A 17844-nucleotide genomic window follows, 5' to 3' on the forward strand; every position below is an offset into this window, starting at 1 on the left:
CCAACAGGCTGTAAATCACTTATGACCAAGCAGAACATATAGGAGACCCCATCGACGGAGAAACAGGATTCCATCAAACCTTTACATCTGTACAGAGAGACTATATAAAATGTTCTCCCTGCTCCAGGTTGCCGACCAAGTTTTAAAACTTCACTCACGTGGAATTATATGAAAATCTCCACCCAGACTTGAAATATCAGACCACTCATTTACTAAGCACAGACCCAGAACCGACATCACACCCAGAGTCAGGAAGGCGGTGCAGAAGCTTGTGGCTTCTATTAAACAAAACATGGGGTGAGTTTTTAAACTGAACTTCTGCAGCAGGCTCGTCGAACCAGAAAACCCCAGTAAAATTCTCCAGGTGAACTTCCACACACCACACGCCAACTACATACTTACCTGACCCTCAGAGAAACCAGGAGAGACGGAACAGACAAATCCACAATCCAGACATTTCCTACAGTTGATGTGACCCCTCACAGGACAGTAACCAGTACAACGCCCATCAGGCGTCTTCCCTAGTTTTCTCTTTCCCTGTTTCTACTCTACAAACTGGTCTGCTGGGAGGCATCCTTCATTTTATGAAACAGAAACCATCCCAAATCTCAAGATCACAACAGAGACCAATGGACTGACATTCAGTTTGTCTTTTAACAACCGACAGTACTGATCCAGTGGGACAGCATGCCTCGGTCCCTTCTAATGGCCGGTTAATTTGGCCAGTTATTCGCTGTGTCTACTACACAACTGTATTCAAAAACTTGGGAGAAGGGCTATGGCAGAAAGTGGAGGCTAAGCTACGGCTACCCATTTTCACTTTCTGAGATACTGTTCCAAGAGCTGAGAAGAAATAACACTGGGGAGTTCAGAAGAACAACTGCTTCAACTCAGGGCAAAGGGTCTGGGTTCGGGGAAAACAACAGGAAGACTCTTGCCTTTCAACCTTTCAATGGAGAAAGTGGGTGTCTCATAACACACCTGATTTTATTTAAAGAGTTGGGGGGCGGAGGTGTTAGCATTCCTTCTAGGCTCTGTCCCACAGTTACCTGGCAATAGCCTGGTATGCCTGTCTCAGTATAAAAGGGGCTGCTTACCCCCTCCTCTCTTCCTCTCTCCATGTGTTCATGGCCAGCCCCTCCCTCCCTTTTTCTCTCCCCTTCCCCCACCCCTCCCCAACCCTTTACCTCTCCCACCCTCCCAACTCCCTCCTTTCTCTGTCTCTACTCCCTCAACTCCCCACCCCATGCCCTAAATAAACTCTATTCTATACAATATTGTCCTGTGGCTGGTTCCTCAGGGGGAAGGGATGCCTCAGCATGGGTCTGAAGAGGGACCCCCAACTAGGCCACCCCCCCCCAAATCACTGGCACCATACCTTGCCTCTACCAAACATATTCCTGGCTTCCTTTTCTTTTTTATAAAACACAACATGGGGTGGGGGGGCTTTATCACCCTGTACAACCCTTTCCGCATCTGAATTCTGCATAGTGGGTGGAGAAGAAGGGCAGAGAGACAGAAAAAGTGAAGGCCAGGTAGTGCTGGTCCCTTGTGCCACCCTAAAAAGTCAAACAACTGAGAGCCTGGGCAAGTTTGTTTAAGACTAAGAGGACGCTGTCAGAACTCTGGGATGTAAAGGGGGAAAAAATGGCTGGAGATCATGCATACATTTTAATGTACATAGTCAGCCCACATCTTCAGCCAAAGTATTTGGCAAGTACGACAAAAGAAAGAAAACCAATCGACGGAGGAGAAAGAAAACCAATCGACGGAGGTTAAAACTCACGTAAAACCAACTGTCCTAGTGTATTCACACCAACCACCTCTGTCTGGTTCCAAAACATACCCAAGGCAATTACAGACAGCTCGACCTTCTTTCCCATAAGGACTGGAAAGCATCGCCTGATAACAAAAATGTTGCAAAGCCAATCATCACTGAAAAAGCAGAACAGACTCCAAAGCTGGTGGCAGATCATTGAAGGTGGAGGCAAAGAGTAACATTGTTGCTGCCCAAAGCCCTGGGGAACTGCAGACCTAGGAGAGGCAGAAGTGGGCTGATAGTGATGGGAAGGTGTTGTCTACCAGGCGCCTGAACTATGAAAACCTCGGGACTCTACGGAAGGACCAAGTGGGCCAGGCGGTCGGTTCCACACAAGGACTCTGTTATTTTAGAAGGGAACGCCCTTGCAGCTTCAGGTCACTGTGCATCCATTAACAAAATGTCAGGGATGAAGAACAGAGAGCTAAGCTCACAGAGCTCAACTGCGCATTTTTCAGCTTTCATGAAAATAATCCATCCACGGAGGCACCGGCTGGCAAGCCCCACCTCCTTGGGACCCTACGTCCAGCACCCTCTGCCACTGTCTGACTCTCCTGAGACTCCTGTATGTTATACAATACCTTAATCGTTTAGTATAAAAATATCATCATACCTGACTGACTGCACGGGGGAGAAAATTTATTCTATCCCAACTGAGTCATCCCTCTGTATTATTTTAACCCATGCGGGGTGGGAGGCTGATCTCTCCACATCACCCCTCACATCTACCTGAGTCAGTATCTGGTTCCAAGATGACCCCTGCTTCCTCTGACCTTCCCTTTAAAGTCAAAAAGCAACAGGAATTACTTCTTCCTCCCAAGAGATCCCAAGTCTTACACAATCCATTTAAACATACATGGACTCTTCCCTTGCTCAAGAGCGGTATCTAAGGGGGAGCAAAAATTCTCAGAGGAGGGGTTGGGGATTTAGCTCAGTGGTAGAGCGCTTGCCTAGGAAGCGCAAGGCCCTGGGTTCGGTCCCCAGCTCCGAAAAAAAAAAAGAAAAGGAAAAAATTCTCAGAGGAGGAAATATGGAGACAGTGTGAAACAGGGACTGAAAGGCCATCCGGAGACTGCCACACCTGGGGATCCATCCCATACACAGTCACCAAACCCAGACAATACTGCCAATGCCAAGAAGTGCGTGCTAACAGGAGCCTGATATAGCTGTCTCCTGAGAGGCTCTGCCAGAGCATGACAAACACAGAGGCGGATGCTCACAGCCAACCACTGAACTGAGAATGGGGTCCCAATGGAGGAGTTAGAGTAAGGACTGAAGGAGCTGAAGGGGTTTGTAATCCCATAAGAACAACAACAATATCAACCAACCAGAGCTCCCAGAGACCAAACCACCATCCCAAGAGAACACAGGATGGACCTATGGCTCCATCTGCATATGTAGCAGAGGAGGGCCTTGTTGGGCATCATGTGAGAGAGGCCCTTGGTCCTGTCAAGGCTCAATGCCTAGTGTAGGGGAATGTGAGGGTGGGGAAGCAGGAGGGTGTGGGTGAGTGGGTGGGAGAGCACACTTAAAGAAGCAGGGGAAGGGGGGATGGGATAGGGGGCTTCTGGAGGAGACACCGGGAAAGGGGATAACATTTAAAATGCAAATTAAAAATCCAATTATTAAAAAAAAAAAGATATGTATGTTATCAGTCTTCTGTATCCTTGCGTTCCACACCTATAGATTCAACCAACCAGGGATATAAAATACATTCCTGTAAATATGATTACATAGACTAGATTTTTAAGATTAATCCCTAAACAACACAACAATTTATATAGTGACTATGTTGTATTAGACATTATGAATAGTTTAGAAATTATTTCAAGTGTGCAGATGTGCTCATAGATTCTTGAGTGTCTATGGACTTCCATTTGTGTGGGGCTCCTAGAGTCTCCTCATATCACTATGTACATATGTGTGCATGTATGTGTGTATGTGTGTTACATGCATGTATACAAACTAGAACATGGATAGCTACTCTGTAAAACCAAAACATCTATCCAGACCAATCTTATAAACTATACTTCTGAATTATCTTCTATGCACACTGCTGGGGCTTGGCCTGTAAAACACATCACGGTTTTGGAAAACTTAGACCGAAGGAATAGCAGACAGTAAAAGGTCGCAGGGATAGTGAATGAGGCAAGAGATTCCTGACTAGCAGGTAAACCCCCTCAGCTGGGGGTGAATCCAGGCAGCAGTTAAGGCGCATGCTCTTCATGAGGAAAGGGCTTTCAGCAGCTACCCTCCTGGACTGTAGAGCCCTGGCGACTTCTCATCCCGAGGCCAACAGACTGACTACCACACATGGTATTATCATGAGTTGGTTCCCTCACATGGCATGTGTCCAATCAATCCAGGCACAAGGATGGATGAACCACACAGTGAACCAGACAGACAAACCGACAAACCCTGCACCGGCTCAATGGCGCTCACACTTCAGAGGAAGGAGCATTAGCAGAATCGGACACGTGAGAGACAAGAAACGGTACTTTCTTGAGCCAGTACGGCCACGAGCAAAGGCGGTGGGGGACACAAGAGGTGACAGCATCGTAGCTTTGCTGTGGTTTGTAATTCTGCTACACAGACTCCCGGGTGCCCCGAGGTAATGCCCATTTATGCCTTCAGCCCCAGAGCACAGGATCTGGCCTGAACAAAGTGTGATTGATGCGGGGACATTTGGATGGGAACGAATGACCGGAACAAAACAAGAAAGGTACCCAGAAGACATGGCCTGCTGCTGCACGGGGCTGTCAGCGAGTCATATGCCAGCTGGAACCTGCCTTCCCCAGGACTTCTGCAGGGCATCAGTATGCGCGGGGTGCTTTCCAAGGAAACTGCTTCGCTCTTATAAATAACCAAGTCGGAGAGGAAGTCAAGTCAGGATTCACGGTGCCATATGTGAACGAAGTGGTATTTTTTCTTCTAGACTGCTTTGCTAGAATAATCAGTGTAACTTTAGAAGATCTCTACCTCTATATATAGATATCTGTGCTTGAATCCTATTGGCTGAATGGTGTATAGACATGTGTGTGCAAGTGAGTGTGGATGTGTCGCACTTACCTACAAAAAGGGCTTTTTGCTGTTGTTTTGAGACAGGGTCTACGTAGCCTTGGATGTTCAGGGACTGACTACGAAGATCAGACTACCCTTGAACTCATATAGATTTACCTGCCTCAGACTCCCAAGGGCTCGGGGTTAAAAGGCACCCACACCCATCCGTTAACAGAGTTTTGAGGGACAAACGAAAAAATATACCCCCCAGCTCATTGGAAGAAAAGATTGGAAGAGGGAATGGTGTGTGTAGAAGCTACTGTTTAATTCTGTACTTTGAAATACTACACTGCACCCAGACATACTGAAAGGATTGGCGGCCTGTTCGTTTGAACAGAAGTAAGACGTGAATCTAGACCAGAGTCCCAAAGCCTTTTATGTAAAAGGCCAGACAGCAAATATTTCAGGCTTTGCGAGCAATTCGCGGTCTGCGTTATATAACCTTCTTTGCATCTGTGTGTTGACTCATTTTTTTTTGTTTGTCTTCCAGGACAAAAATGAGGTGTGAGGAACCCATAATTCCCAACAAGCCTGAGAAAGCACTGTCCCTGTGTCTCTGCTTTACCTCCCGCAGCCTCTCCAGCTCGTTCTGGAGGGCCTGTCTGGATATCTCCACTTCGATCATGTGCTGCCGGAGCGTTTCGTTGTCGTCCTCGGCTTTGGCTCGCTTCTCCTCCACCGTCTCAAGTTCGTGGTGTAATCTGACAGACACATCTTTGGCTACCTGCATCGGACACACGGGGATCACATCAGGATATGAAATCTGGGGGATGCCAAGGGAATAATAGACGGCCTCAAAGGCAGAATCATTGAGTAGCTGAGACGTAGCAAAAAATTCAGGAAATATGGGACAGACCTATATTTAAGGAAAGAAAGGACTACATGTTGAACGTCTCTGATCCAAAAACCCAACGTCTGAAATGCTCCAAAATCTGAATTCCTTTCAGACCAAGATCTTTGAATAAAGAATCCTGTCTTAGCTAGTTGTCTCTAGTGCTGTTATAAAACACCGAGACCAAAAGTAACTTGGGAAGGGAAGGGTTAAATAAACCTTACAGTTCCCTGTGACTGGGCAGTGTTGCTTACTGACTTTTTCACAGAGGTTGCCAGCAGCCGGCAGCCTGCTTTCTTATGGCAGCCTGCTTTCTTATGGCAGCCTGCTTTCTTATAGTAGCCTGCTTTCTTATGGCAGCCTGCTTTCTTATGGCAGCCTGCTTTCTTATGGCAGCCTGCTTTCTTATGGCAGCCTGCTTTCTTATGGCAGCCTGCTTTCTTACGTCACCCCGCCACCCCAACCGACATCCTACCCATCCCACCCTGGACCATCTGTTCAGGGATGGCACTGCCCAGAATGGGCGGGGTTCTCTCCCATCAACCATCAATCAAATGTCCTACAGGCTTCTCTGTCGTGTGGAGCACTTTCTCAACTAGGTCCCTCTCCTCAGGAGAGTCTAGCTTGTGTCTAGCTGACCAAAAACCCAGGAATGCCGATTCTCCTTGCACTCACATGCTCTCTGTCAAACGAATCAATAGTAAACATCTACTGCACACTCTGTGCCTCTAGCGAGGTTAAAATCCCGCAAGATTCAAAGCAATTAACTTTCACTGTCTTCTTAATTTTCTTTATTTTATTTTGTGTACATGAGCATTTTGCCTGTGTGTTTTGTATGCAGTACCCATGAAGTTGTAGATGGCTGTGAACCAACCACCAGGTTAGTGCTTGGAATGAAACCTCGGTCCTCTGCAAGAGGAGCCAGTGCTGTTCACGGCTGCGCCTCCTCTCCAGCCCCTCTCCAGCCCCTTAGTTTTCTAAACGTGAATGAGGAAAGACTGTAGGAGAACTATAAATCACCCTTTTCTTACACTGACACTCTGTTAGCAGCCGACAGCTGAGAACTGCAAAGATTATTCCTGCTCTATGGAAAGCCAGAGGAGATCTCCCGCTCTCACAACCCAGAGGGCGTCCTGTATATTCCACACCTACATGAGCGATGGGACAATCGAGTCTCTGCAGGCCACACTGGGTGGGGGGGGGCAGAGTCTGGGATTTCTTCTCAGTCACTTCAACTAGGGATTCTCACTCTTCCTCACGCCCTTTAAGATTCATTCTATTTCATGAGCAGAGGTATTTTGCCTACATAGATGTCTACACACCACGTTCACTTCTGGTGCCCGCTGAGACCAGAAGAGGTCCTGGTGTGTTATGGAAATGGAGTTACGGGTGGGTTGTGTGGATGTGATGGGTTGTAAACCACCGTGTGGATGTGGGTCCTCTGCAAGAGCAGTAGCAAAACGGTGTTGGGTGGATGTGTGGAGTTACCGTCTGACGATTGTAGGTTGATATCATTGTGCTGGTGAAGGCAGGTACAGGATAGAACAAGGCCTGTCATTGGACAAGAAGTTAGGATGGGTGGGAGACAAGTTTTAGAGAAGGAGACTGGAGTGAGGAGAGAGCCGAGGGAGAAGCAAAGACGTGACCGACCCTCGCCGTGCATCCTTACGTAGATACAGGTTGTTATGAATGTTCTTAAGGGATGGATGTATATAGGAGTTTGTGTGTCTAGATGAGCAAACTGTATCCTATCTAGGTGGGCGGTTTATATCCTTATCAGTCGTAAGTTAATTGTGTGGATATATTGTACACTGAGTGTTTAACACATAAATCTGGTTGCTGGGTTATTAGTCTGTTATAATTTTACTAAATCCTTGGGAGTGTGAACAGAGACTGTGACAGGAAGCCATGCTAGGCTACAGTATGCTTGGGGCTAGCGTGGTGTGGGGCCACGATAGCAAGGGCCCACGGAATTCGATGCTAACAGGCGTGGTGATAACCCACCCAGGGGACAGTGGGTGAAAGCAGCTGAGAGAGAAACAGCAAGAGCTCAAGGAACCTCGCAGAGTGGGAACTCTTGGGGACAAGGTTGCACGCCTTTTTTAATATTATACCGCAACAAACGGGATGCCGAGGGACAGGTCTCACTCACCTTCAAGTCCTGCTCCAGGCTTCGGATAAGTTCCCCATCCACCTGCCCTGTTTCTGCCACTTTCAGGCTTTTCTGCTCAGCCTTCCTGAGTCGGTACTGCAGGATTCTGCAGTTCTTGTTAGCGCGGTCCAGCTCTCTCCGCAGCTCCTGGAGCTGGTAACCGTCCTCCTCCAGGTAGCTGTCTCTCATTTCCTCCATCTCTGCTCGAAGTTCATCCAGCTCGTCCTGGGGATCCAGACATGGAAGGTCAGTCAGAGCCTAGCGGGAGAGAGCTAGAAGAATGTGGTTCTCTCCAGAAAAGAGCCCACCCTACTCCACCCAATACACTGTGTGTCAAACATGTACACATACCCATCAGCTCCTGGCCATTCAGGCTGAAGCAGCAAGGAACCGCTGGAAATCCTCACGAGATAATGTCACCAAGTATTCACATCTTCTGAACTCAATCACCTCGATTCCTCACAGAATCTATCTATCTATCTATCTATCTATCTATCTATCTATCTATCCATCCATCCATCCATCCATCCATCCATCCATCCATCCATATGGAAATCTGCTCTGCAAATAATTAAGCCAAATTCAAGCCAAAGGCACAATTTAGGGACCAGGAGGAACCAGACAGACCTTCCTCCTCCGAAGGACATAAACTTTAGTAGGGTAATAACTGTTGATTGCCCTGAAATTACCACAAGCCTGCAAATATCTCTAAAGGCCTATTCCACGATACAAATGTCAGCACTGAGTGATTCCAATTAGAAACATTTTCCATTATTTCAAGCACACACTGAGTTTGGGTCCCCCCCCCCATCTCTTCTCCTGCCTTTCCCAGACCCCCCATCTTTACTACGAAGATGAGCAGTCTCTAAATGCAAAAATGTCATGCAAAATCAGAGTCCAGTGTTCTACACTGAGCCTTAGGCCCCTACACAGATCAGCCTGAATATCAAAATGAAATCAAACTAAGTTTTCCATACCAACAGACAAAACTGTTGTCATGTGACCTTCTGAGAAAAAAAAAAAAAAAAGAAATCAAGAGAGAGCTGATAGCCAAAAGTCCCAAACAGGCCAGTTTCAACGCCATGGTAACGAAATCCCACCCTACCCCCCACCCCGCTTTAAACATCTCCGGGAGGAGAGTAACCAGAGGTAGCCTGATACCTAATCTATTTTTCTCTGGTTCAGTCTCCTTGGTCCTGCCTCTCGGGGAGAGTAACTTTGAAACAGTCTGCTTTGTTCTTTGTTACTGCTTTCTACAGTCTTTCTCTGTCTATAAAATCAGCCCCAGTCCAAGGAACTGAGAAAGAAGGTACGTTTGATTATAGAATTGCAGATAAAACCATTTCCTTAACTGAGGCTTCGCTCCCGCTCCCTGCTTCCCTCCAGCCCTACAGCCCACACTCCAGGAAGCTCAATTATTGTCTCAGTGGGTGACACTCCTCCCCGGCTCCCAAAGCCCAATTCCAATTCAGGTTTCGGCCTCAATCCCGAGCATAAGCATATCCTCCTAAGGCTCTAAGCTTCCCTGCAGGCTTCCAAATCCTTCCGCAGTCTAAATCTCTACCACCAGAGTTAACCTTTCGTATGCAAATTAGACTGCTCCACCCACTACCAAAACCCTTCAGGACTTTTTCTTTCTCAGAATTCCGCCTACCATCCCTTCCCAGGGCTCCTCCCGGCCTGTAGCCCTCACCTGCTTTTCTTCCCTCCTGGAATGTGTAAAGTTCCTGAGTTGGGACTCCCTGACCAGCTCAGGGTCTGTCGGTCTGTCTGTCTATCTGTCTGTCTGTCTATCTGTCTCTTCCTATCACCATTTAGTGTTATTTGTGCATTTTTTTCATGTTCTTCAACCTACACTTAAAGTAAGCTGTGAAGGCCTGAAGCCTTGTCTGTGTACCCAGGGCAGCACAAGGCACACAGGGACTCTCAAAAAAAAAAAAAATATATATATATATATATATATACACACATATATATATATATTTGTGGAATGACTATACAGAAATATCATCAACCCATACAAAAGACCAAATCATCAAGGCAGGGGGACCTCAAACTTCTGCTCCAAGCTTGCAGTCTATTTAAGAAACTTACCAAACCGGGGGTTGGGGATTTAGCTCAGTGGTAGAGTGCTTGCCTAGCAACCGCAAGGCCCTAGGTTCAGTCCCCAGCTCCGGAAAAAAAAAAAAAGAAACTTACCCAAACCAGTAAATGCTGCTGCAGAATACAGAATATATAGCCTAGCAAAGTATCATGAATTATTTTGAAAAGGAGCTACATAGAAAGAATATCGAAGAAAGCATTCTAGAATGTTTCATAATTTGTTTAATAACTGGTGGTGACTCAAATGCCTACAGAGTAAGAAGTGCTCAGTTATTCCTGTTTGTTTTGTTCAATTAACACTGAGGGCTCAAGAAAAATAAGAAACTCTCTCACCCACACCAGAACACCCTATATAGCCAGCCCTCTTTCGCCCTGCTGTTCAGTTTGTTCCAGGCTTCTTGGGGTTCCCACCACCCTCCCTAATCCTGATTTGTTCTTAAAGGTGAGGATTTACTTACAATAAGAAACAACATTTCCCAACCTCTGAGCCTAGCTTGACAGGATCCTGGATGGAAGGGAAATATCCTGAAGGTTACCACGGCTAAAGATGACGCAAAGGAAGCCCAGGAGGAAGTCCTGGTGGGCACTAGGAGGAGGAAGATGGCTCTGCAACCTTAGCTACACACAATGGTTTTAGAGCACAGATAATATGAGAGCCCATCCCCCCAAGCCCAGCTTGCAGTATCCTCCTAAACTGTTTGGTATCCTCCCCAACCGGATCCCTGAGGTTTGCTGGCCAGCTAATCTAACGAAATTGGTGAGTTCTGGGTTCAATAACAGACTGTCAGGAAAGGGTGACAGTCAGCCTCGGGCATCTACAGGCACACACATACATGTGTACGACTGCCTGAACACACGCATGCAGTACACACACACACACACACACCATACAAAGAAAACCTCACCCTCTTACAGAATGTTCTGTGGTAACATTGAAAACATCACTATAAGTCTAAACTTCTCTGCTGACTGGGTGGCACACACCATTAATCTCAGCACTCGAGAGGAAGAGAAGAGGCAGGTGGATCTCTGAGTTCCAGGCCAGTCTGGTCTACATACAGAGCTCCAGTCTCCAAAAAACCAAAACAACAAACAAAAAAAAAAACAGGCCAAAGAATTAGTATCTGGAATTACCAGTTTTGTATATGTAAGAAAGTAGAAAATACAGTTCTCAGCTATAAATACGCTCCCTAGCTTTCACACACTACAACACAGGAACCTCACCCACCCTGCTGCTAAATAACCATAACCAGCTAAAACCAGTTTTAGATGCACCTTTACCTCAGTGAAGGGAAATCTCTGAAAAGAAGCTGTGTCTGTCTGTGAACAAAACTCAACTTGAGGGGGTCTGTCTGCAGAGACTGACAAGTGCCAGAACTTTATCTTGGGCTAGTGTTAGCCTTCTGGAACCCACCTCCTCGACCCACTCTGTATCTAAGCTAACACCTCATGATAATAAATAAAAATCTCCTAAAAGCTATTAACTTAGCAGAACAACTGGGTTCCAGGAATCCGAGAGTTTGCTGTACCTGCCTCTCCGCTGTACCCACTAATGCATTTTAAAGTTGCTCTGACATGACTTTCTGTGTTCTGTAAGACTGTAAAAACCCCATGAAACTGCTTTCACATGGGAACATGGAATTTGGGGTGACCTAAATCTGCATTCCTGGGCCACAGTCACTCAAAATGACTCCAGAATAAACTATTTCTTATTCCCTTTGAGATGGAATTGTCGGGGCTGGGGATTTGGCTCAGTGGTAGAGCGCTTGCCTAGCAAGCACAAGGCCCTGGGTTCAGTCCCCAGCTCCGGAAAAAAGAACCAAAAAAAAAAAAAAAAAAAAAGATGGAAGTGGTGGTTTTTATGTTGACATATCCAAACCACTGAACAGGCCTTACATAAGCAGGTAATCTTATTCTGGGCACAAATAATCACCAACAGTATTAGTAGAACTGAAAAGAAAACCAGAGAAGACCAGAATTATTCTCATTTCCAAACACTGTTTCTATAACCTCATATTTTAGATAAATTTCTCAAACAGAAGGCATCCTATATTATGCACTTGACTCTCAATGATAACCCTAAAATAAACCTCCCTGTTTAGAGTCAAACCAAACTGAGGCCAGACCCCATAATCTATCCAGAGTCTCAGAGCTAATAAAGGAAGCTAGACTGCAAACATGGTTGTCTGCTGCACAGACACTCAAGCTTCTAATAAATACAGCAAATAGCTGTTAGCAGGGCAGACGGAACAGTAACAAACCTACCATTGTGCTTTAAAAGCCCAACATCCATCAATTGTGCTTTAAAAGCCCAACATCCATGTAAACTGAGAAAAGTTGCCTAGCAGAGCCTGAGAGTGGATGGTGTACACCCATCAGAGCAACTGGAGCTCCAGAGAACATTGTGGTGGGTGGCCAGTGACTATTCTCCTTTCAAATACCAGGACCCTGAGAGCTCCATAGCCTTGCTTCCACAGCAGGGCTGCTTCAAAGGAGCTGGTGTTTCAACTCTCTTCACAGCCTTGAAAAGTGTGATCTTCAGGTCTAGAGAAAGTCAGATGCTACAGAGGCAAATTAATAACCACCTAAGATGTCCACAGTTCCTTGCAACACAAAAAGCACTGTTATTTGGACTAAGGCCACGGTGGATTGTGAGTTTCAGACTAACACTACATTACAATAACTTACTGAGGATATGCTAAATTTCAGAAGACAGTTCCTGATCCTTAAAAATCAAGAAAATCAAACAAAGCAGAACATGCAGTGTTCCCAGCAGATACAATTTTGATATAGTAAGTAAAGTAGAAAATTCTGATGTCTCTCACACACATAAGTTTCTTTCTTTCCTTTTTAAAGTTTTCTCAGCCAGGCAGTGGTGGTGAAAGCCTTTAATCCCAGCACCTGGGAGGCAGAGGGAGGTGGATCTCTTGAGTTCGAGGGCAGCCTGGTCTACTTTGAGTTCCAAAACAGCCAGGGCTACACAGAGAAACCCTGTCTCCAAATAAATAAAGAAAGAAAGAAAGAAAGAAAGAAAGAAAGAAAGAAAGAAAGAAGGAAGGAAGGAAGGAAGAAAGGAAGGAAGCAAACAAAACCCAACAAACCAAAAACAAACAAAAAATTATTTTTGTGTGTGTGCCTATACGAATATGAACCAGGTGTGTGCAGTTTCCTTCAGGACAGAAAGAAGAAATCCTTAAAAGTTGTGATGAACTAACTGTTTGATGTGGCTGCTGGTAACAATGCCTAGGTTCGTGCTCTTAACTACTGAGACATCTCTCCAGCCCGATGGCCTTTTATACACAGGAATGATAAGGGCAAAAAACTGTGCTTAATAGTTTTGTTGTTTTGTTTTTGTTTTTAAACATTAGACTTTTTGAATTATTTAAATGGTAGGTCATTGTCTGATTGAAAAAAACCTAGTTTTTAGCTGGGCTGTAGTGGCACATGCCTTTAATCCCAGCCCTTAAGGAGTTTGCTCCTGGTCTACAAGGTGAGTTCCAGGGTAGCCAAGGACTGTATAGAGAAACCCTGTCTCCAAAAACAACAAAACAAACAAATAAAACAGTCTTTACATTTGTATGACATATGTTGATCTGTAAAAACTGTATCACATTGTACTCATTCATGGAAGTGGGGAGGCACACATCACACACGCATAAGGAAGTCAGAGAATTAACTTTCAGAAATTGGTTCTCCCCCATGCACCAGGTGGATGCAGACTCGGGTTTGGCAACTGTCATTGTCTACTAAGCCACCCTGATGCCCATTAACTATACTTTAAAACTATTTCATATAAAATGGATTCTTGAAGTTGTGTGAAGCTGTCCAACAGTTCCCCTTTGCTACACAGATAACGAGTCAAATCTTTTAACAGAAATCAAATTGGAAGATGTACGGGTGTCATGCGTGCAGGTGAGTAAAACAACAACTTTATCCCCAAAAAAGCAAAGGTAGGATTTCTTGGTACAATTAACCAAAAGCCTAAACAGATCATACTAACAATTATATTCAAGTCTCCCGTCTCTCTTACTCACAGATTAACCGCATATATGTGGAAACGGGACATAACAAAATCCGTCCATCACTGTGTGTGTGAACTTAAAAAAAAAAAAAAAAACAACAACCAGAAGCTCAGATCAGTAACTATTTCTCCCTCAAATGACTCGGTGTAAACAGACCCAGTGGGAGCACAAACAGTCCTTTGGTTACTGTTGCAATATTCTCCTCTGCTGGGAGTCTGAGGCAGAACTGCTGCTTTTTGTCATATAGAAATAACGCGCCTCATTTCCTTTGGGACAATGGAAATGTTCTGTGCGAGAGGACCAGCTGTGGTAGAGCAGGCCCAGGGACTGCTACTATTGTTTACCAAGTGACAGTCCAGCCAGAAGCTGAGTGGCCACTGTCCCGGACCACAACATCTTGCCACCTAAGTAAGATTAGCATCCTGGTCTTTTCCAGGCTGAATAAAGAATGTCTATGGAAAGCAGAATATAGGGAGAGAATAACCAAGGCCAGCCATGCTGATACCCCCACCAAGAAAAGGGGAGGGGACAGGGCTAGGAGCAAGGAGATGACCCTCCAGCTGCTAAGACGCTGGTTCCTGCCCACACCATCCTCCCCACCCCCACCCCACAGGCCATGCTGCTGAGCACCTGGCAGCCAGCCAGCCAAATGGAACAAACAGTAATGTCAGCCTGAAACTAAAAATCTCCTCAAACTTCAGAGGCTGGGAGTGTTCCCAGGGCCGAGTCTTCACTTAGTACACATGGGACAAGGCTTCCATCTACAGCACCTCCCCCCAAACCAAAAACCTCAGTGATCTCTCTTTAAGAAATCAACTCCTCCCAAGGAGACCTCTGCCCTCATTTTTAAATAAAAATGATTCTAAGAAAATAACACTCTTCTCCTTTCCTCCGCCATTGTGCACACTGCGCCTGATTCAGATTCTCGCCATGTCTTCTCACAAGACTTTCAGAATCGAGTGATTCCTGGCAAAGAAACAAAAGCAAAATCGTCCTGTTCCTCAATGGATTCGAATGAAAACTGGTAACAAAATCAGGTACAACTCTAAGAGAAGACACTGGAGGAGACGAGGCTGGGTCTGTAAGGAGTCACACAACGGCAAGACTGAGGGTTTATACCGGTGGGATCATCGATCAGTCTGACCAGATGGATTTCAACATTTTTAACCTGGAGACTTGCTTGTGTGTCTGAATTAGAGTATCCAGTAATAAAATTTAGAACCTTTCAAACTGGAAAAAAAACGAAAAGAAAATAGCAGTGGAGAGCAGAGCAGAATGAATAAGCCCTTCCTATCCTAACACTGGACCACGACACAGGATACCAGGATGTAGATCCCACTGTCCCCGGCCGGGCCGTGAGCACACAGCAAAAAGTATGATTGCTGACAGCATTTTCAGAACCAGCCAAAGTACTCTATGAGTACCTTGTGAAAAGTCCAAATAAATGGAGGGCATGATTAATATGTTAACAAGGAGCAGCCTGCTTGTCTGATTGTCCCAGAACATTCAAGCAAAACTCCAGGCAGGGAGGAACCCAGGAACCAAGCAGGAGGAACCCAGGAACCAAGCTAGGTTTTTTTGTTTGTTTGTTTGTCTTTTTAATTTTCTTTTTCCCTCACTAGTGGAAGTCAGTCTTCAGCATTAAGAAACTTGCCTGGATTTGTCTAAGATACCAATGCCAGTCTTAAATTTTGAATATTATCCGTGAGGCCATCAGAGGTCAGAGGACGCCCCAAGTGTGTACACAGAAGCCAGCCCAGCCTCCTGAACTGAGGTGGTCTGCTCTTTTCATCTAATTACCCAGTGTCCTTTGCTGAAAGAACAGACATAGCATCAAGGATAACTCTACATGATCCACACAGCAGAAGAGAGGGAGCCACTAGTCAAAGAGATGTCCCTTGGGGTTGGGGATTTGGCTCAGTGGTAGAGCGCTTGCCTAGCAAGCGCAAGGCCCTAGGTTCAGTCCCCAGCTCTGAAAAAAAGAAAAAAAAAAGATGTCCCTTGAATTTCTGTACCAAGGAGGCATCCTCTTGAAAGGTCCACCTTATTCTCCTATTCCAGATGCTCTCTGGTCAACTGTGAAAGTTCTGAACAACAATGGGTAACAGCTCTGTCTCAGGAAACAATGTAAACACACACACACACCCCACACACCCGCCGCCATAATGTAGAGGCCTCTGCACCAAATTTCTTATTAGAGAACACTGGTCCAGACAGACGCTCTGCACCACCTCAGGAATTCTTACGGAAGTGGGTGGGGTACATTGGGGCAACGTCAATAAGCAAAAGGCAAAATTCAGTTTATGATGTGCTCACTGGCCGATGGGAAAGTCCAGTAGGGTTATTATTCTTTTGAAAGTTGAACTACCATGACAGGCATGGCATACCACCAAGGGCAATGGCTTTGGCTTCCTGCTCTCCTTCAGGCCTCTCTCACTAACTCTCCTGCAGTGCAAGGAGGGACTGGAGAACTCCTCTGGCTCAGCAAACAGATGGTCAGGACGCAGATCCCCAGGAGGCAGCTACTCAATGAATAATTCTTGCAAATCAAACCCTGCCAACGTGGGATCTCTAAGGCCACTTCAAACACAGGCCACTGTGAGCTACTCAATATGGGCCTTTCGCCTGAGGAGAAGACACAGGTCCTCTCCCTAGAAAAGCTAGTAACAGAGTTAGCTCTGAGGCAGTGGATGGGTATAAACAGAGACAGCCTGGCTGACCAAGAGCCTGGTGTGCAGGCTCAGGAGGGCGTAGGTAAAGGAACGCCACTTTTTTGGGCAGGGTAACCCTGGGCCAGACCTTAAGTGTCTGATACTTAGCCTCTTGCCTGAGGAATTGGAGTCTTTTTTTTTTAATTTTTTTAAAAATTTTTTAAAGGAATTGGAGTCTTAATAAACCTAACAGCAGCAGGGTTTGGAGGGTATAGAGCGGATGCAGAGATCCTGCTTAGCAAGTCCAGATCGGATGTGGGAAGGGTGGGCAAAACCCGGTTCCCCTGTTAACAAGGGCCAATGAAATATCAAATACACTGAGGATTCCATTCACTGGGAATCTATTCATGCATTTAAAATCAAGTAAATAGGCAGGCAGATACAGTTATCCAAGAATGAACTTAGAAACAACAGCTAAGTTGCCTACTCTGGGACCAAGGGTGCAGGGACAAACACTCTTTCTTGAACACTCTTTCTGTCGCTCCGCAGTCTTAATTTGGATTCTGGTGATTCGATCAGATCTGCTGTAGGTCGTAGGCCACGGGTTAAGCTTACGGCTGGGGCTAAAAACCGTGGTTTCCTTTCTCAACCTGCCCGGACCTTGAGTTGGCCAGGCATACACAGAATCTGCACAGTGCTGCTTGCATGAGGGCCACACACCACGTAGCTGCTTTTGCCGTCCACACCTTTGAAAGGCTCTCTGCTACCTATTACATAAGACCAAACGACGAAGGCAAATGCATTATCGGAAGCGTCTGATCTCTCTGCTGTTTGCCTTGCTCCGCACAAGGCAACCTAACTTAACCATTGATCAACAGAGTAACTTCTGGTCAATGGTGTGGGTTCCCGAGCACCCACAATGAGGTGTGGATTCCAGCCTGAATTGTATATTTCACTACCATAGCCTTAAAAACCTGAACCTCCACTTCAGCCTCAACACAGGGCCACATTCAGGCAGGTTCGCCACCTGCAAACAAAACAGCTCAAATCACATAAATGGAGGACACCCTGGGCTTTGCCCGGGGAGAGGATATTCAACAAGATCTTGACAGATGTGTGAGCAGATTTCCGGTCCTGGAGTTATTTTCTGGGCCAAGGATTACAACAACTTAAGTCACTCTTACTACAATCCCCCCTTTGGTTTC

At 45.9% G+C, this 17844-nt stretch overlaps 1 protein-coding gene and 1 pseudogene across 12 annotated transcripts in view; one reads left to right on the forward strand and one right to left on the reverse strand.

Moving 5' to 3' along the window:
- Positions 1 to 17844, reverse strand: part of Mtcl1 (microtubule crosslinking factor 1) — a 120682-nt gene that overhangs the window by 100576 nt on the left and 2262 nt on the right. For all 12 annotated transcript variants that reach the window (NM_001427344.1, XM_087566571.1, XM_087566564.1 and 9 more), the window contains 2 exon segments: positions 5445 to 5603; positions 7864 to 8088. In NM_001427344.1, the coding sequence (NP_001414273.1) occupies positions 5445 to 5603; positions 7864 to 8088 (384 nt within the window).
- LOC148003892 (large ribosomal subunit protein eL39 pseudogene) lies at positions 14863 to 15131 on the forward strand (annotated as a pseudogene).

Source organism: Rattus norvegicus, chromosome 9 (genome assembly GCF_021556685.1).
Source record: "Rattus norvegicus strain SHRSP/BbbUtx chromosome 9, alternate assembly SHRSP_T2T, whole genome shotgun sequence".
Taxonomy (NCBI): Eukaryota; Metazoa; Chordata; class Mammalia; order Rodentia; family Muridae; genus Rattus; species Rattus norvegicus.